Genomic DNA, 21,079 nt, shown 5'->3' with positions numbered 1-21,079 from the left:
AAATTTCTTAAACTCAATCCCATATACTATGTTCTTACAAAAAAGGTTTTAAATTCTCTAGCACAGCCAATATTAAAAAGAGAAATGCTGCTCAAAGATGCCCTCTGGTGGTCAAACTAGCACTAACCAGCATTAATGGCAACAATTGCTGACACTTAAATAACGTGCCATTGAATTATGCGGCAGTCCACAAGGTGTGCTGCAGTATGACACAACTTTTAAAGGAAGAAGTACCTGTTTGTGTATCAGATAGTACCTATCCTAACTGCCATTGGTAATATAACTTTGACTGTGTTCACAGAAACATGTATTGAGCCAGTACACGGAGACTTACAAGATGATATGACGACTGACAGACTGACCGACAGGCTTGGTACTGAATGGAGAGAGTCCTGGCCCCGGCATAATTTTTTTACTATACACAACATTTACTTGTATTGTCTTTTTTATTATTGAATTAACACTTTTGTAAATGTTTTAAAAAATGAAAACAGAAATACCTTATTTAAAACACAGTACCAGTCGAAAGTTTGGACACACCTACTTTCAAGGGTTTTTCATTATTTTTTACTTTTTTCTACATTGTAGAATAATAATGTCTTAAAATAATAATGGACTGTCGAAATTCCATAAATTAACTTTTAACAAGACACACCTGTTAATTGAAATGTATTCCAGGTGACTACCTCATGAAGCTGGTTGAGAGAATGCCAAGAGTGTACAAAGCTGTCATCAAGGCAATGGGTGGCTACTTTGAAGAATCTCAAATATAAAATATGTATTGATTTGTTTAACACTTTTATTGGTTACTACTTGATTCCATATGTGTTATTTCATAGTTTTGATGTCTTCACTAATATTCTACAATATAGTAAAAATAAAAACTTTTGACAAGTACTGTATACTGTTTGGCTGTATGCACTTTTAGATATAGGCCTATCACAAATGTGTATTGTCACCATCTTTATTGCAAAAATAAATACAAGTACAAACATAACTTTAAGCTACATATTATTTTGTTTGAGAAGGTTTGAATTCTAAGCAACCTGCCTACACATAGTTTGAAGTACAATACCAATATAGCGACTGTTGTAGGTAAACGCTGTGTGCTGGAAAACCTTGGTAGAGCATGAGTGGAATAGGCATTGTGATGCTCATGTGAATTTCCTTTTTCCATTTCAGACCAATGGGAACTTCTCACATAGTATCATGTATTAAAAACAAAAAACGAACACACAGGCTACCATTTTATACAGTAACACTAATGTCACATAGATTTGATTTGACATACCCAATCATTACATTCAGTGTGTTTGAGAGGTTGGCTGCTGTTCCTCTCCCAATCAAACACCCACGCTCTTGATCAATGATTGGCTGTTGGGCTAACTTCTGCTAGCGTCTTGTCCCCCATTTGCCTTGGCTAATGTCAGTATCCATATGTCTTTATTGTACATCCTTAGGCTCCATAAGATTATTATGATTTTTGTATGGAATCTGAGAGCTCCTGACTTGTACAGTATGTCCCAAAGCAGCAAAAAAATACAGCATTATTAGTCTTCTTTGTCTTCCTCTCTGATCCAGCAATAGAGTCCCTCTTCTACACATGTAATAATGTGTGTTTGTATGTATTAGCTCACTAAGTCCAGTCTCTGCTCTGTCGCCTTCTGTTCTAACAGCACTATTGGAAGACAGAGACATATGTCATTTAAATGACGCATTTGAAGAGTTACACTTCAAATACCATTTAATCTCCGGGACGGGCAAAGTAATGAGAGAATTGGTCCAATTGCCAATAAATGTCCTCCAACCAATGTATGTAATTCAATACTCATCACAGAGAGATATTTCCCTCTTGGTTCAGGGAGGATGACTTCATATTTTATATGAACCATAAAGGCTTTCTATTTTTCCTCAAACACAATTTTACAGATCCCTGTTGATGTGCTGGTGTCTACTCTGCAAAGCTAGATAAAACAAATTACATTAGCATGCAACACTTGATTTTGTCATCTGTTTCTCAAAATTCTCCCCAATGCCACCTCGGTTTATCCCCAATGTCTCCATTATCGCAGGTGATTTGGGTAACCTCCTGGTCCTATACCTCATTGATCATCTCTGTTCACCACCCACCACCTCTGCCTCCCCAGTACGTCAACATTTACCCATCCCCACCAAAATCATACTATAATCCCCACAGAAATCTGACATTTATTTAAGCGTCCATCCTTCTAGTCACCCATGTGCTTTAGTGAGGCTCTGGCCTGTAGTTAGCACTCCAATCACAGCCTGACCGTAGCCATTATAAGGTTATGATAAGGTTATGTCTACTCTTCAGATCTACTGTGGTATTTACTGTACACACATGCATGCATGGATGCACATTCACACACAAACATCCTACTTAAGCTACATGGAGAACATGAGCAGCTCTTTTGTGAAACACCATGGTTGTTCAAACAAACACAGTAATTTGAATGGATCTGGCTACACTACACAGACAGACTAGATGACAAGCATTGATCAAACACAGCGTGATCAATGGAGCTATTGAAAATGCACACAGTTCTTCATTCCTATGATTATGGGTAATTCAATATGATTCAACGTCATAACGGGTTGTAGTTCCAGACAGTAGTTCATTAGTCTGGTCTGGAATCAAATCAAAACGTTATGTCACATGCTTTGTAAACAAAATGTGCAGACTAACAGGGAAATGCTTACCCAGCTAGCACATAACGTTCTGAGAACCATATGTTTCTTAGAGCTTGGTGAGAGCTATGTTATTTTACATATAACCTCACCACATTGTTCTGGGAATGGTGCACAATAGTTGCTTGGCTTTGGAACATTTTCAGCATATTGTAGGAACTTTCACAAAAATAATGTTATTTTCTTGGTATATTTTAACAGAAAGTTTCCTAAAAGTTGAAACATGTTTACATTTAATTACATTTTTGGTAATGTTCTAGGAATGTTCTCCAACTAGTTTGACATTGGGAATGTTGTCAAATATTTCAGAAAACATTGTGAAACAACGTTCTTCTGTGGACATTTCAGTACTTCAGCATAACGTTTTCTGCAGATTTCCTCATGGTTGTACAGTATTTAAAGTCATGTTCTCAGAACTTTAAGAAAACGTTCCATAGAAAACCACAAGAAAAACCGTCACCACCTGGGAGCAGCCCGTCAGGAAATCCAGGATCAAGGTGCAGAGGGAGGTGCTCAGTCTCAGTGTCCATAGCTTGGTGATGAGCTTGGAGGGGACTACGGTGCTGAATGCTGAGCTGTAGTCAATGAACAGCATTCTTACATAGGTATTCTCTTTGTCCAGGTGGGTGAGGGCAGGGTGGAGTACAATAGAGATTGCATTATCTGCGGCTCTGTTGGTCAATATGCAAATTGGAGTGGGTCCAGGGTGTCTGGGAAGATAGTGTTGATGTGAGCCATGATCAGCCTTTCAAAGCATGTCATGGCTATTGAAGTGAGTGATACGGGGTGATAGTCATTTAGGCAGTTATTTAGTAATTAGGCCTGTCCCAGTGCTCCCCAGTTAGCTCTAATCTGGTGTGGCTGGCTGATATTGGTAGCCTGAACACACACACATACATACAAAGGCGTTCACATAAAAATGTATTTTTTAACTACCCAGCTCTGGGTGCAAACTCGTGATGCTCAGAGTCAGAGCGCGCTGGTTAGATCACTGCGCCGCCACACTTCACAATGCTATTGATGATAGTTGAGGAAGACAGTGTGTTGTTTTTAATTATTTTGTTTTAAGCATTTCCCCAAACCAGTCCTAACCTTAACCACTCTGAATTAATACCTAAACGGTTAACATTTGGGTTGTTTCTATTTTATCCCTGTAACCACACAGAATGAACTCTGTAACCATGCGGAACTAATGCGTCAAAAATGGATGTTCATCCATAATATGTACAATTTAGAAGGGAACCTATTAGATTTAGATATTGTTGGATATGGGACAGCTGTGGTGGTCACATTACAGGCTATGTTAAACATATTGTTTCTGGTGGAATATGATTCACCTTGGCACGGAGGGAATGGCACATTCAACACAGAATTATATGAGATGTAAGATCCATATTGACCCTACATTCCTATAGAGAGAAACAAAGGGTTCTGGTGACAGAGATACAACTTGGTGGTTGAGGTTCAATGCGTCTCAGTGGCCACAGCACCACATTAGAAGAAGTATAAAATGTGTGGAGAACAGTGAAAAATGTGTTGTTTGTCTTTTTACAATTGACTATGTAGTTTACTATTCCTCTTCATGATATATATATATATATATATTTGTTTTTATTAAGGTGACAGTTAAACCTGTACTGTGTAACTATGTGTGTACAGGTGTTTTTAGAGACCCCTTTGGCAAAAATGTTTGATTTCTTTCTAGATTTGAACACAATATCCCTGAAACCCCAACTCTTATTTTAGTTGCCGCTGATGAATCAATGTCTGTGATGTGATTTTGTGGCTGTGTAATCTAGTGGAAACCGAACAGAGTTGGGATATTTTAGACTGTGGATAGGGTTGCCAACTTTCTCACTACCAAATAAGGTACAAAAGGTGGCGTGGCAGTGCCACGGGTATGGTGTTGTGTCATATTCTCATTCAATTGGAAAGGAAAAACATTTTAAAATTCCATTTAGTCTATAGCTTTACTAAAACTGTATTATGTAAACTTATGTGAATAAACCTCAAAATAAATGAAATCACAATTTGGACCTTTACAGCAAAAACACAGTTCAAATGCAAAAGAGGAAAAGAGGGTCATGAGTCACTCACCAAGTCTACTTTTTCCAATTATATGTTTTGCTGCTCTTGACTGATTCAAGCAGTCCTTTGTCCTTTTGCATAGCCAGAGAGAAGTCCTCACATGACAAGTCACAGTTCACATTTTTGATCAGCTCTGTGCTGCATCTGTTTCTTGAGTCTGGCCATTTAATCGTCATCAGAGAGAAACTCCTCTCTACAAAGACATTTGAGCCTGGCACACTGAGGACAAATAATGAGACAATTTGACAATCCTGAACATGTTGATCAAGTTGGCTTTCCCTAGGTTTTGGAAAACTGCCACCCACTTTTCACAGGTGGATTTTGTGGTATCCTGTCAGGCTTTCTGTATTTCCTCCCGGCTAGCACAAAACTCTACGTAGAGTTGGTCCATACTGGCTGTCTCGGTCATTTTGAGGGCAACCACCACCTGCTCCAGGTCAGTGAAGGAGAGCTCCTCGTAGAGGCCGGTCAGTTTCAGTTTTCCATTACATTTTCTGGTGAGAAATCAAACCACTTGTCTGTAATGACAGTGTCATAGAACTTAAGTGCTGTTGCTGCTTGGACCTTTGTGCTGACAATTGTTTGTCCATCAGCTGCTCGGTCTGGTATCCAAAAACAATCGGTCCTGTTTCCGCTGAAGCATCTTCATTTTGAACTTTTAGATTTCCTCGTAAATGTAACCGATGTGAAATGGCAAGCTAGTTTACGGGGTGCGCGCTAATAGCGTTTCAATCAGTGATGTCACTCGCTCTGAGACCTTGAAGTAGTTGTTCCCCTTGCTCTCTGCAAGGGCCGTGGCTTTTGTGGCGCGACGGGTAACGATGCTTCGAGGGTGGCTATTGTCGATGTGTGCAGAGGGTCCCTGGTCCGAGCCCAGGTTGGGGCGAAGAGAGGGACGGAAGCTATACTGTTACATAAACATCTGATGCAGAGCGTTGTTTCCTCCAGCTTTTTTACGAGTTGGTCAAAAACACACCCCAACGTTGTGGAAAAAGCACAGATAAATCTCAGCAGCTTCCGTTTTTTTCTTCATACAGATACTCTTCAGTACCACAGGACAGGTCTCCAAGGGACCTGAAGTATTAAGTAAGAGCTGGCCAGCTTTGCAGGAGACGATCAACAGCTGGATGAAGAGAGAGCCATCGTGTGCAAACATATCGCAGAATTTCACGTCACTCAAAGTCAACAAAGGCAAAACAAATGCACGCAGTTCCTCTCTTCGTGAAGCAGATACTGAGAAGTGGCTGTAGAGCTTTAAAACAATTGTCTCAATATCCACTGACAGCAGGCGTGCTTGCTGGCATTATGAGTTATGTGAGCTGGGCAATTAGCTTTCAGAATGTGATTGTTAGCACTGCTCAATAACTGGTAAACGGAGTGGTGTTTTCCGACATTGGCATTATCGGCTGCATAAGCTGTGATGTGTCTAATATCCAATTCATGCTTTTCCAGACAGCTCATCAGAGCTTGATGTATGCCATTTGCAGTTTCACCACTGTCTTCATAAAAGTCAAGTAACTTGCACTGCACTCCAGACACAGAAATATAACTCCAGACATCAGACACTGAAATCTCATGCACACTGGAAACATTTTTCTATTTCCCTTGTTTGAGACATCACTGGCAACAGAAATACACGGGCTCATCCAAAATATCCGGCATAGTCTTTGGTCCTAAAACATTCATTGTAATCACCTCAGCTTTCGTTCTTGCCAAGTGCATCTTCTAAACAACATTTGAGTCATGGAACAAAGCACCGTTGAGCTTAACAAGGCAGTCGGTGCTGTTGTAGCTGAGTCCGTGTTTAACCGTATGGTACACATATGAGGCTTCACTTGACGCAATTTTGTCAAGAATGCACCGATATTGCTAGCACCTTTAGCTAGCGTGGCCTTCTTGTGCATTTCTGTGGATGCATGCTGAGTTAGGTCATTCTCCCCTCCAATGGCCAATTGAGAATTCCCGACGGCATAAAGTACAGAAAGCTTTCATCCAGTCACCACTGACGAGGCTTATCCCACATCTTTTTTGCTTCCCATTGTTTGTTGTATCTGCACAGTCTTTTCTTTTTTGCAGGTTCATCCATATTTTCTTGATATGCTAAACCGACCGAACAACAGAAATTACTTTGCAGGAATTGGCGCTATACTGTGATTGGATGAATATACGGGACATGGGAGGCCCCTTATGGGACAAAACAATTTAGCCCAATATAAGAGACATCCCGGCTAATACGGGACAGTTGGCAACCCTAACTGTGTATGTCAATGTGATAACAGTTACAGACAACATTGAAGATTCCATTTGAGCAACAATGTCTTCAGAACAGGTACTAAAAATTTTATACATATTATAATATTCACATGGTTAGCTAACGTTAGCAATGTCAAGGTAGCTAGCTAGCTAACTTTGCAAGCTACATCATTGATAATAGTTACTGTGAATTTCCCTGACTGGTACAAGATAGCAATATAAGGATAGCTTTAGTATAGTAGTTATCATACTTGGGTAAAACATTTTTTGGGGACTATCATAGCTCAGCATACATGAAAAATAACCTTGGCTTTTGCAAGTCTTGGCTTTATCTTGGCCAGGTTGCAGTTTCAAATGAGAACTTGTAAAGGTGAAATAAATACATAAAACGTCCTTTGCCATTCTCTGACTCCTATACTAGCTTTCTAGCTAGCTAATAACATTACCCGGATGGCCCCTTAATTCTTGAGAGCTATGCTATGAAGATGTGTATTGATTGTAGAAGTGTAATTTTGACTATCATAGCTCTGTATTCATGGCAAATAACCTTGGCTTTGGCATGCATTCAATCCTTTGCCCTTTTGACTCCTACAGTATCAAATCAAATGTTATTTGTCACATACGCTGAATACAACAATACAACGTTACAGTGAAATGCTTATTTACAAGCCCTAACCAACAATGCAGTTAAAAAATACCTTAAAAATATGAATAATAAATAAAAGTAACAAATAATTAAAGAGCAGCATTAAAATATCAATAGCGAGGCTATATACAGGGGGTACCGGTACAGAGTCAATGTGCCGTGGCACCGGTTAGTCGAGGTAATTGAGGTAATATGTACACGTAGGTAGAGTTATTAAAGTGACTATGCATAGATAATAGAGTAGCAGCAGTGTAAAATGGGGTGGGGGGGGGAATACAAATAGTCTGGGTAGCCATTTGATTAGATGTTCAGGAGTCTTATGGCTTGGGGGAAGAAGCTGTTTAGAAGTCTCTTGGACCTAGACTTGGTGCTCCTGTACCGCTTGCCATGCGGTAGCAGAGAGAACAGTCTATGACTAGGGTGAGGGCCTTCCTCTGACACCACCTGGTATAGAGGTCCTGGATGGCTGGAAGCTTGGCCCAAGTGATGTAGTGGGCCGTACCCTTTGTAGTTCCTTGCGGTCGGAGGCCGAGCAGTTGCCATACCAGGCAGTGATGCAACCTCACATAAGTGTTCCTTTTGTCCAGGTGGGAAAGGGCACTGTGGAGTGCAATAGAGATTGCATCATTTGTGGATCTGTTAGGTCGGTATGCAAATTGGAGTGGGTCTAGGGTTTCTGGGATAATGGTGTTGATGTGAGCCATGACCAGCCTTTCAAAGCACTTCATGGCTACAGACGTGAGTGCTACGGACCGGTAGTCATTTAGGCAGGTTACTTTAGTGTTCTTGGGCACAAGGACATTGGTGGTCTGTTTGAAACATGTTGGTATTACAGACTCAGACAGGGAAAGGTTGAAAATGTCAGTGAAGACACTTGCCAGTTTGTCAGCACATGCTCTGAGTAGCCAGGTAATCCGTCTGGCCCTGCTGCCTTGTGAATGTTGACCTGTTTAAAGGTCTAACTCACATTGGCTGCGGAGAGCGTGATCACACAGTCGTCCGGAACAGCTGATGCTCTCATGCATGTTTCAGTGTTACTTGCCTAGAAGCGAGTGTTGAAGTAATTTAGCTCGTCTGGTAGGCTTGTATCACTGGGCAGCTCTCGGCTGTGCTTCCCTTTGTAGTCTGTAATAGTTTGCAAGCCCACATCCGACGAGCATCGGAGCCGGTGTAGTAGGATTCGATCTTAGTCCTGTATTGACGCTTTGCCTGTTTGATGGTTCGTTGGCGGGCATAGAGGAATTTCTTATAAACTTCCAGGTTAGAGTCCCGCTCCTTGAAAGTGGCAGCTCTACCCTTTAGCTCAGTGCGGATGTTTCCTGTAATCCATAGCTTCTGGTTGGGGTATTTACGTACAGTCACTGTGTGCACGACGTCATCAATGCACTTATTGATGAAACCAGTGACTGATGTGGTGTATTCCTCAATTCCATCGGAAGAATCCCGGAGCATATTCCAGTCTGTGATAGCAAAACAGTCCTGTAGTTTAGCATCTGCTTCATCTAACCACTTTTTTATAAACCGAGTCACTGGTGCTTCCTGCTTTAATTTTTGCTTTAATTTTTGGAATCAGGAGGGTAGAATTATGGTCAGATTTGCCAAATGGAGGGTGAAGGAGAGCTTGGTACACATCTCAGTGTGTGGAGGAAAGGTGGTCTAGAGTTTTTTTCCCCTCACATTTAACATGCTGGTGGAAATTTGGTAAAACTGATTTAAGATTCCCTGCATTACATTTTCCGGCCACTAGGAGCGCCGTCTCCGGATGAGCGTTTTCTTGTTTGCTTAAGGTAATATACAGCTCATTGAGTGCGGTCTTAGTACACTACTTTAGCTAGATAATAACATTACTGGGATGGCCCCTTGATTCCTGAGAGCTATAGCTATGAAGATGTTGTCTATGGATTGTAGAAGTGTTATACTCAACTAGAGGTCGACCAATTATGATTTTCCAACGCCGATACCGATTATTGGAGGACCAAAAAAGCCGATACCGATTAAGAAAAAAAATAATGTAATAATGACAATTACAACAATACTGAATTAACACTTATTTTAACTTAATATAATACATCAATAAAATCTATTTAGCCTCAAGTAGACAATGAAACATGTTCAATTTGGTTTAAATAATGCAAAAACAAAGTGTTGGAGAAGAACGTAAAAGTGCAATATGTGCTATGTAAGAAAGCTAACATTTCAGTTCCTTGCTCAGAACATGAGAACATATGAAAGCTGGTGGTTCCTTTTAACATGAGTCTTCAATATTCCCAGTTAAGAAGTTTTAGGTTGTAGTTATTATAGGACTATTTCCCTCTATACCATTTGTATTTAATTAATCTTTGACTATTGGATGTTCTTATAGGCACTTTAGTATTGCCAGTGTAACAGTATAGCCTCCGTCCCTCTCCTCGCTCCTCCCTGGGCTCGAACCAGCAACACAACGACAACAGCCACCACATCGAAGCAGCGTTACCCATGCAAAGCAAGGGAAACAACCACCCCAAGGCTCAGAGCGAGTGAAGTCTGAAACGCTATTAGCGCGCGCTAACTAGCCAGCCATTTCACTTCGGTCACACCAGCCAGCTTGATGCACAACGAAGAGCTGCTGGCAAAATGCATGAAAGTGCTGTTTGAATGAATGTTTACGCGCCTGCTTCTGCTTACCACCGCTCAGTCAGATACTTGTATGCTTGTATGCTCAGTCAGATTAAATGCAACACAGGACACGCTAGATAATATCTAGTAATATCAACCATCTGTAGTTAACTAGTGATTATGATTGATGTTTTTTTATTAGATAAGTTTAATGCTAGCTAGCAACTTACCTTGGCTTACTGCATTTGCGTAACAGGCAGTCAGTCTCCTTGTGGAGTGCAACGAGAGAGAGGCAGGTCGTTATTGCGTTGGGCTAGTTAAATGTAAGGTTGCAAGATTGGATCACCCGAGCTGACAAGGTGAAAATCTGTCTTTCTGCCCCTGAACGAGGCAGTTAACCCACCGTTCCTAGGCCGTCATTGTGTTCTTAACTGACTTGCCTAGTTAAATAAAAGGTGTACATTTTTGGGGGCAAATCGGCGCCCAAAAATACTGATTTCCGATTGTTATGAAAACTTGAAATTAAAAATCGGCCATTCCGATTGAATCGGTCGACCTCTATACTCAACTCTTCTGCATGAACATCCTGATTTGGTTATACATAAAAGACCATGTGGTGAACATTACAATACAATCCTAATAAGTGTTGTGTACATTTTGTTCTGTAGGATTAAATTTTTGAAGAGCCGCAAGACCATCCATGATTTTTGACATCATGGAGTACCTCCGGACAACATCACGGTTGCACATGGATCAAATGCAGGGAGACTCGTGCACCTTACAACACACAACTGCTGCCATTTCACCACTCTAATATTTCATGTATTTATTAACAACTATATTTACATAAGAGGTTACACTTTCCACGACTACATTATACTTTATTCTTCATTTGGATCAGTATTAGGAAAAATACTCAATTTCGAGATATCTTTGTAAATCTTTTTGGTCTGAGTGATCAGTTCAGTACTTTATCAGAATGTATCCCTTTACACTGTGCTTTTGTTAATTTGAGGAGATTACCTTGCGTTCTTGTTTATCACTCTAATAAAACTGTTTGACCTGAGGTGTGCTGACTGCACCCTGCGTTGCGCGGCGATGTCTCCTCAAAGTTGTAGCAGCTCAGACGCTGTTGGTGGTGGCACTTCAGAGAGTCTCAGGATCATTCTCCTTTGTAGCCCCAGTTGAGAGCTCAGTCTTCACAACCCTGCTCTCTGAAGATCTGGGACATCGGTGTAGTCCTTTGCAGTTTTCAATGTGTAGACACTTCACCTTTGAGACTTGTTATTACAGTCTTCTTTAGCTGAAAAATAGAGTAATATTTGGTGATTATTTTGTCTGTAGAATGAACTATCACGCCTGATTATCACACTTTAAACTAATTCCATTCTAATCTGAAAACCAATCAAAACTGTTTGACCTCAGGTTATTGGAGTCTTGTGTTAGCTGTGGAAAAATTGTCACCAATCAAGCCACAGAGGATTGGAGATAACCATCCCTGACCTAGATCAGATATCAAAACAAGCTCGTTTTTGAACGTTGTGTTGTACAACAGCTGACTAAAGATGGGGCATTCAGATCAAGAACACGAGATGTGCAGTTGAGAACATTTCCTCGCTAACGGTGTAGCTTTACAATTCTGTGATTAAACTTTTAAACTAAATTTCCACTTGTTGTAGCAAACGAGTGTCGTGAAATACATGCACCAGAAACAGGGTACAGTTTTTGACTTGTCAGAAATGTCAGCAAGCCAGCTTAGCTATGTACAGGGTCGGTTTTGAAACCCTTCAACTCCCCCAGTTCTCTCCACTGTGTGAACGCAAATCTGAGGTTTACTCTCATCTGGGCTCTATCGCTTTCCCTTTTTGCCTGTCTGCTCTCCAAATTTAGATGGAGGAGTAGTTGCTGCTGGTTCAGGTCCCATGTCTGTAAGCTAGCTATCGACGCTAGCCATTAGCCACAGGCTCAGCTAGCTAGCCAGCTAGCTACAGTATGACACCGCCACCTCACTGACGGAAAACACGTCACTCATTGTGAGCCCCACAAAATCTGGCAGGGAAATCCCACCCGATGGAAAACAACAACCTATGAATACAACGGTTCTCAGGCAGGCTAGAGGCGCAATATTGTTACTGTTGCATCACATTGGATGACCACTAGCGAGCGATCTGTTGGAGATTTTGAGCATTAAAATAAATACAATAAGTTACATATTGCAGCTTTAGTAGATACTGTTTTTGAAAGTGGATGCCATGTTTTTTGTGGAACTCTCAAATCTGATCAGTTACCTCAGGTTTGACAGAAAACATCCCTCCCTTGAGTAGCAGTGCACTATGGAACTGATATGGGGGTTGGAAGGTGAGTCAACAGTCTAATATTGCGTTTGTACAATGAGGCCTGAAAGGAGACAGAGAGCGAACACAGAGCCATTGAGGAGAGCAGATTTACTCCACACCAAAACACAGTGCAAATACCTGGTTTTCCCAGGTTGATTAGATCATTCAGTCTAACTCACTGTGGGTCTACTTATTGTTGGTGTGCTTGCTTTATCTGACCCTGACTCTATTCATTCACACACCATCTGATGTAGTGTTGGAAAGGAGTGTCATGGGAGAGAGAAGTCCTGGGTTTGAACACACCCTCTCTACTTCTTTCTCTTTTCCCCCCTCTAGCCCAGGTCAGATCTAGCCCAGTCAAAGAGCACTCTGTCCCAGACACTGCAGTAGTTTTTAATAGACCACTATGTGAATGGCATTGACGTTGTACAGTGAAAATACATTTTTTTTAGCATCTCACATCACTGTTTGCTCAATTCAATAACCACATAAGTAAGTGTTATTAATTTCCTCTACATCCTGTAGATTCTTATCAATGTTACATGGCAGGGTTCACCCTGAGGTTGTGTGTAACACAATTTGCATACTACTAATCTAGACACAACCCCTACTGTATACTGTACAAGTACAAGATGTACAGTACTTCCTTAATTTAAGAAAGCTAAATCAAGCTACTTTCTAAGATCTATATCAGACTCTGCTGGTGATCCGTCACAATTTTGGAAAACAGTTGTAAGGATGAGAATTGGATGTTCATCATTGATAACTAATGCCTGACTTGTGTCTATAAATTAACCTGTGTCACGTGAACTAATTGAGACGGTGGTCACATGTCCTTGAAAAAAGTCCCGTCCTGCTGTCTCGTGTCCAAGTCTCTTCTTTCACATAGCTGATGGTCCAAGCTTCGAATCCTCCAAACGGAGCATTGCATTGGTGGCAGCAGTGTTTTTGTGATGCTTTTTTAGTAGGTTGACATTTATTGTCATGAATCTTGTCCTAGAGGCAGAACTGAGCGATTTCCGCCAGATGGACCAGCTGCAAAGTCAAAATTAGCTATATCGGTCAAATTTATGAAAATAAAAATGTACGGTAAGCGTTAGGCATTAAGTTTAGCAGTGTGGTTAAGGTAAGGGTTAGGTTTAAAATCAGATTTTATGACTTTTTGGCTGTGCCAGCTAGTGACCACTCTGCAGAGCTGCCTTCAGGGCATTATTAACAGCAAGGGTTGCATCAAATAGGTGCAATTTTCTTTTACTTATGCATTTAGCGATGTTCAGTTAATTCAGCCTAAAATAAAGAACCTTAATTAAGCCTATATAAATTTCACAATAATTCCACATATGGGTTATTAAAGTATTTTTGTATCTTTATTCAACCCGCCCGCCCTTCAGCTACACAATATTTAATGACCCTAAACCCATCTGCCCCGAGGATATAACCGCGGAGACTGTGGGTTATGAGTCAACCCGTGCATCACTACAGTATGCTCTCCAGTGTCCATGTCTTATCTTTCATATAACTGATGGTCCACTCTTTGTTAACGTCTTTGCACGTTACTTTGTTAAGGCACTCTGGCATCATTACTGAGGAAAAATGGGATAAGTGATGCTTTTATCTTGGGTGGCTTTTTATTTGAAAGAAATTGTGGTTTAATTGACCCTGGTCAGTCAGTCAACTGCTCTTCCGTCTCACAGACTCCAGTTAGCTCATTAGAAGATCAGTCAACTTCTAGTGAATTTTTGTTTAATTTCTACAATGTTGTTCTTGTAATATGCTAGATGCCTTAAGATTGATGTAAAAAAAAACATATATCCACTGGGGCTGATTTGCTGCAGCTTTCTGCTCTGCTGGTTACGGAGTCATTGACCCATTCTTTATCTGATTATTATCTCAGTTGCTATCCCCAGAGCTGGAAAGGCAGCCCATGTGCTCCCTTCTCCACAAAGGCGGTAACCCCTAAACCTAAATAATTATTGCCATATCTCAAATGTATCTTTGCCAAGCAAACATTTTAGAATCATTAATCAACTGTATGCTTAAGAACCTTTCTAGCTATGAGATGTATTCTAAGTGTCCACCACTCTGGTTCTGCAGCAACCTTGGTGTTCAATTATGTGATTAAGGGTATGGATAGGAAGAAGCACTGTGCTGACCTGTTTTACTTTTGAAGGCTTTCGATACTGTTGACCACCATGTATTGATTCAAAGATTGTCTGCCATCGGTATGGATCAGGCGTCATGTAATTGGTTTGAAAATTACTTGACTGACAAGACACGTGCTTTTGGGATGGTGCTATGTCAGGTTTCCTTGATATTGCGAAAGGTGTCCCATAGTGATTGCTTTTAGGTGATGTACTTTTTACTGTCTATAAAAGAAAAATGTTGATCTAGTGGCATTTACATTTATTTGTATTTTTTACATACACCTATATGCAGAAGACACTGTTGTGTATGCTATTGCCCCCACAGTTGACCAGGCTCTTTCTGAGCTTCAATCTGCCTTCATTTCTTTACAGAAGGCCTTTGTTGAACTGAAATGGTACTTAAATGCAGGTAAAAACCAAGTATATGTTATTCTCCAAATCACGCAAAAATGTATCTGATGATTTATGCATATGTGCTTTGGAAGGTGCCCTCATTGATGATGTCCCCACTTATAAATATCTGGGCATCAGGATTTACAAAAAGCTATCTTTCAAAAAGCATGTTGATGAGTTAGTTAACCCTTGTGTGGTGTTCGGGTCTGTGGGACCCATTTTCAATATTTACTAAAAGAAAAATGACAATTATTTTCTAAAATAACACATTTTTCATTGAGTGCACACTATGTGGTGTTCGGGTCCACTGTCCATCTGCCTTTCTCCCGCTTTTCTCACACTCTTTACCCTTTGTAGTGTGTGAAACTAGACAATTTCTTACGAGAACCTGCACAATGTTATTACAATACATTATTTCGATACAGAATGTTTTACAATGTATTTTCCCATACTCTACCCCAGCCAGGTGAAAATTGGGGGAGGGACACAAATAGCTTTGCATGTGTGGCTTCTTACCACAATCAATCATTATGGCAAAAATAATCTCTGCTCGGAGGGCCTTAGAAATAATCTTTGCAGAGAGAGAAGCTAATATGGAAGGAGCATCTTCCAATTTGGAAGATAAAGAATTTTCTAAATATGAGGATCATGCCACTGTCAATTCAGAGCCTGACAGTGATTTGAAAGGAGGGTGAGATTGAGCCTCAACCAGCCCCAGGACCAGCCAGTCAGCAGCCAACCCCAGGACCAGACAGTCAGCAGCCAACCCCAGGACCAGACAGTCAGCAGCCAACCCCAGGACCAGACAGTCAGCAGCCAACCCCAGGACCAGCCAGTCAGCAGCCAACCCCAGGACCAGCCAGTCAGCAGCCAACCCCAGGACCAGCCAGTCAGCAGCCAACCCCAGGACCAGCCAGTCAGCAGCCAACCCCAGGACCAGCCAGTCAGCAGCCAACCCCAGGACCAGCCAGTCAGCAGCCAACCCCAGGACCAGCCAGTCAGCAGCCAACCCCAGGACCAGCCAGTCAGCAGCCAACCCCAGGACCAGCCAGTCAGCAGCCAACCCCAGGACCAGCCAGTCAGCAGCCAACCCCAGGACCAGCCAGTCAGCAGCCAACCCCAGGACCAGCCAGTCAGCAGCCAACCCCAGGACCAGCCAGTCAGCAGCCAACCCCAGGACCAGCCAGTCAGCAGCCAACCCCAGGACCAGACAGTCAGCAGCCAACCCCAGGACCAGACAGTCAGTAACCAACCCCAGGACCAGACAGTCAGTAACCAACCCCAGGACCAGCCAGTCAGCAGCCAACCCCAGGACCAGCCAGTCAGCAGCCAACCCCAGGACCAGCCAGTCAGCAGCCAACCCCAGGACCAGCCAGTCAGCAGCCAACCCCAGGACCAGCCAGTCAGCAGCCAACCCCAGGACCAGACAGTCAGCAGCCAACCCCAGGACCAGACAGTCAGTAACCAGCTCATCAGCAGAGAAAGGCAAACATGTGGTACTCATGTCAAAAACAGAAATCATAATGGATTACAATGCCACAAAAGGAGGGACAATTTAGAGAAGCTGGTGACTGGGTACAGATGCAAAAGAAGAACCATACGCTGGCCACTTGTGATATTCTTCAACATCATGGACATCTCGGCGTACAACGCGTTTGTCATTTAGATGGCGTTGAACCCAGATTGGAACAGAGGGAAGCTCCATAGGAGCTGGCACTTTCTCGGGGAGCTGGGCAAGTCATTGGCAAGACCTCAAATCCAGAGGACACAACATATCCCAAGGACCCCAGCTTCTGCAGCCATTGTGAGGAGGATGCTGGTGCCCCATCCACCCGACCCATAGAACTAACTACTCCAATACCAGAAGTAAGTGCGAGTGATGTGTTTGAGTGAGAGACTCTCCTACCTTGGCCTGCTGTAACTATATATGTGAGTGAGATGTTAGTAAAATTCCTCAACTAAGTGTTTATCATTGTAGATTGCAGCCGGTAGCAACAAGAATAAGCGCTGCGATGTGTGTGGACCCAAGAAGGACAGGAAGACGCAGTACACATGCATCAAGTGCAAGAAATGCATTTTCAACACACAGTAAAACTCTGTCCTGCATGTGGTGTATAGACCAGCCTTAATTTGTGTTCAATGGGGCTCATTTATCATTTCCATAAAATACTGTGTCAAATTTGTCCTTCCAATTTGTTCATTTCAAAGCAATAAACATCAATAGTGAACCTTTTATATTTATTTGTTTAAGATAATCAAGACATGGGTGGAATAAATCATGTTTATACATTTTAATTAAAAAACAAAGAGGTTTTATTGATAAATGTGATCCAGCAGAGGTAAATGGCAAATATTAACCATGTACAGTATGTCTATATTGATTGTAATTGATAGTCAACATCTAAGTATCTTTATGTAAATTGTTATGGCTTTGTTTTAAAAACCCAATAATGTTGTTGTGGGTCCATCAGACCTGTGAACATTGGATGAATAACAAAAACATGAACACCACACACGAGCTAAGAATTTAAAATGGGCTTATTGTATTGGATTAAGTCATGCCTTTCATTAAAACAGCAGAAAACAAAATCATTAGTCGGGAAGCAAGTACAGGGAGTGACTAATAATAACACAGGGAACAAAACAAGAAACACTGGTAGCGTACAGACATGAAACAGAAAACAATGCCTAGGGAAACAAGGCCTAGGGAAACAAGGCCTAGGGAAAGAACCAAAGGGAGTGACATATATAGGGAATGTAATCAGGCAGGTGATTGAGTCCAGGTGAGTCTGATGAGGCACGTAATGGATGGTGACGTGTGCGTAATAAGGAGCAGCCTGGTGACTTCGAGCGCCGGAGAGGGAGTATACGTGACAGATATGAATGCAGTTGTCTTTGTATTGAAGCCAATAGACGCAGTTCATCATAGCACACTGTGCTTTATTATGGGCGACAAGATCAGCACACGTCACTGCATTCTATATCAGAAAGTAGGCTGGCCCCCTTTGCAATTCCATAGATTGATGCGTTGCACTCTGTTTATAAAGCCCTCCTGCATTAACAATGAAGTAAAGTACGGCGGAAGTTAACTTAGACGTACCAATACCCGGTCTCAAGAATGGCAAACTCTCGAGAGCCCTTTGATCTCCACAGAGTTAGTCAAATCTGCTTTTATTTTTTTTTGCACCTTACTTGTGGAATAAATTTCCAAGCCTCTAAAATTGAATGAATTGGCACCTCTAGTGCAATTCAAAAGGCTGATTGGGTACCCTTTTTACTGAAATGTGAATGTTTGTTTTCTATGATTGGGTTTTGTTTTTAAAATGTATGGATGTGTGTATTGGTGTGTTGATGTGTATGCAGATCTCATCTGAAAAAGAGACTTTGTTCTCAGTAGGACTCCCTGTCAAAATAAAACATCTCAATAATGGAAACCGTCTTGTCTTTCATTTGACTGTATATTTTATATCGGACACTAAACACCTACGTGTCGCATGTATGCTCGTGTTCCTCTTTGCAATCTACAACAGTAACACGTGTGTGTGTGTGTGTGTGTTGTTCCAGGTGTGCATGTGAAGCTGGCTGCTGTGGAACTGAGCAAGGAATACTCCACGGAAGATGAGGAAAAGCAGAAGTGTGCTGACAGTGTCTCCCAATGACGTAAGTAACGTTTATACAGCGTTGAAGTAGTGTTCCAAGAACCCCCCCCCCTTCCCAGATTAGCTAAGGATAAGTTCCTCACATAATTCAAAAATCTAAAGCACAGAAGAGACAGTGGGGGGAGAAAGGGAAAGGAACATTTTAGAGAAGAATAATACAACTTCAGTAGTCCCCAGTGAGTGAGTGGTTAAAAATCAGGCCTCTGATCAAACCTACAAATAGCTCAGTGAAGCGGGTCAAGAGCTTCAAGTTCCTTGGTGTCCACATCACTAAGGATGCTATTTACAAAACAAACCTCTGCTAAAACATTTTTTAATGCAGCCTAGCAAACCCAGAGCTCCAGTCAAAGCCCATGTTTTCTGTAAAGATGCAAATGTAGGCCAGTCTTTGCTAAAAAAGGTATTTTATTTAACAGAAAAAGAAAGTTGCACATAGCTTGCCTGCCCTGTTTGTTATGGATGATAGATGCGGTGAGTGCAGATTGGGTCATCAGCGGTAGTCCCTCGCATTCCAGACCCAACGTGGTGGTAGTGTTGGTCTATGATCCACTCCAAACTGTCAATGCATAAATTCTTCATGAAAATTGTTGATTTTGCAAGGTAGGTACTTCACCGGCTTCATTCCTGATGAGAAAACTTACTGGAACAAGTTAGCTAGCTAGCTTATATTAACCAGTAATATGAAATACGTGTAAACTTCTTAAAACATTAGCTGTCACCATGAGGCTTGATAGGGGGTAAAGGCAATTTCTATGGGTTAAGGCATCCACATGCTTCCCAGTCTAAACAGTTCGGTGGAGTTTGTGCATATATGTTTTAGTTCTACACACTTGTCAGTGATTGGTGAACAGTAGGGATTCGATAAAGTCTCGTCATTCAACGAGAAACAACTTGTTTTCATACACATTCTTTCATTGAAATATACTGCACCAAACATCTTAGATGTAAAATTGCACTAAGATCTCTACGTCAAAAAAACATCTGTAAAGTAGATGCTGGGAGTCGAGAAGCAGGTGGTAAGTTTAATATAACATGGAACAATACAACGTAGGAGTAGCATCTAGACATGAACAGAAACAATCGTGCCTGGGGAAAGAACCTAAGGCAGTGCCAGATAAAGGGGAGGTAATGAGTGAGGTCATGGAGTCCAGGTGTGTTTAATGATGAAGCGCAGGTGCACGTAATGATGAATGCCAGGTGCGGTGGTTAGTAAACCGTCGCCGACGAACGCCGGAAGGATGGTGCAGGAGTAGAGGTGACAACGTCAAACTTAATGACAGATTTGAGTTCTTAGGTTAATTCTTTCTATTTTGAGGAAGTGTATACTGGCTATGGTGTCTAAATATGGACAAAAAGTACTGTCACTGCTTTATTTTCTTTGTTTTCAAGCAAATGTCTTTTAGGGGAGTATGCAGGCACGCTAGGCACCAGCCGAACTGAAGCATGCTGACGCCTTTATCAGGGCTGTTATGTTAGGCCACTCAGGCTTGCTGGCAGGGATAGATCCTCTCCACTGTCAGATTACTTAAACACACACACACACAGTGGAGTGCAAAGAACAATGTTTGGGTGTGTGGCTTGTTATTGGATCCCAACCCAAAAAGGCCTGTGGTGTTGATTGGTATCCTAAATGAAATAAACATACAGACCACAAATTCCGATTGGCTATACTTAACTTAAAAACATCTTACTCAATATTTGGAACCAAGGACTGATCCCCCAATCCACAAAAGTGGAGACAAATTTGACCCCAATAATTACTGTGGAATCTACAGCAAGCTCAGTAAAATCATCTGCAGTATCAAATTGTATTGGTCACATACACATATTTAGCAGATGTCATTACGGGTGTAGTGAAATGTTGGTTCCTGGCTCCAACAGAGCAGTAGTCTCTAACAATTCACAGTAGTACACACAAATCTAAAGTAAAAGAATAGCATTAAGAAATATATAAATATTAGATCAAACAGTGTCGGAGTGGCATTGACTACAGTATATACATATTAGATGAATAAAAAATTATGTAAACATTACTAAAGTGACTAGTGTTACATTATTAAACGTGGCCAGTGATTCCAAGTCTATGTATATAGAGCAGCATCCTCTAAGGTGCAGGGTTGTGTAACAGGGTGGAAGCCGGCTAGTGATGGCTATTTAAGTCTGATGGCCTTGAGATAGCTGTTTCAGTCTCTCGGTTTCAATCTCTCGGTCCCAGCTTTGATGCACCTGTACTGACCTCGCCTTCTGGATGATAGT

General features: G+C 41.5%; 1 protein-coding gene and 1 long non-coding RNA gene across 2 annotated transcripts in view; one reads left to right on the top strand and one right to left on the bottom strand.

The window, feature by feature from the left end:
* The window catches only part of LOC121846415 (cAMP-specific 3',5'-cyclic phosphodiesterase 4B-like), a 95,077-nt gene that overhangs the window by 34,114 nt on the left and 39,884 nt on the right, over positions 1-21,079 (top strand). The window contains exon 2 of the mRNA XM_042321267.1: positions 18,729-18,824. Coding sequence (XP_042177201.1) covers positions 18,783-18,824 — 42 coding nt within the window. The 5' untranslated portion in view covers positions 18,729-18,782. The remainder of the gene's footprint in view (positions 1-18,728; positions 18,825-21,079) is intronic.
* Positions 19,209-21,079, bottom strand: part of LOC112248392 — a 29,032-nt gene continuing 27,161 nt past the window's right edge. The window contains exon 3 of the long non-coding RNA XR_002953226.2: positions 19,209-19,379. This is a non-coding gene — a long non-coding RNA (uncharacterized LOC112248392). The remainder of the gene's footprint in view (positions 19,380-21,079) is intronic.

Source organism: Oncorhynchus tshawytscha, linkage group LG01 (genome assembly GCF_018296145.1).
Source record: "Oncorhynchus tshawytscha isolate Ot180627B linkage group LG01, Otsh_v2.0, whole genome shotgun sequence".
Taxonomy (NCBI): domain Eukaryota; kingdom Metazoa; phylum Chordata; class Actinopteri; order Salmoniformes; family Salmonidae; genus Oncorhynchus; species Oncorhynchus tshawytscha.
The sequence above is the reverse complement of the archived record's forward strand: the minus strand, read 5'-3'. Positions and strand labels throughout refer to the sequence as shown.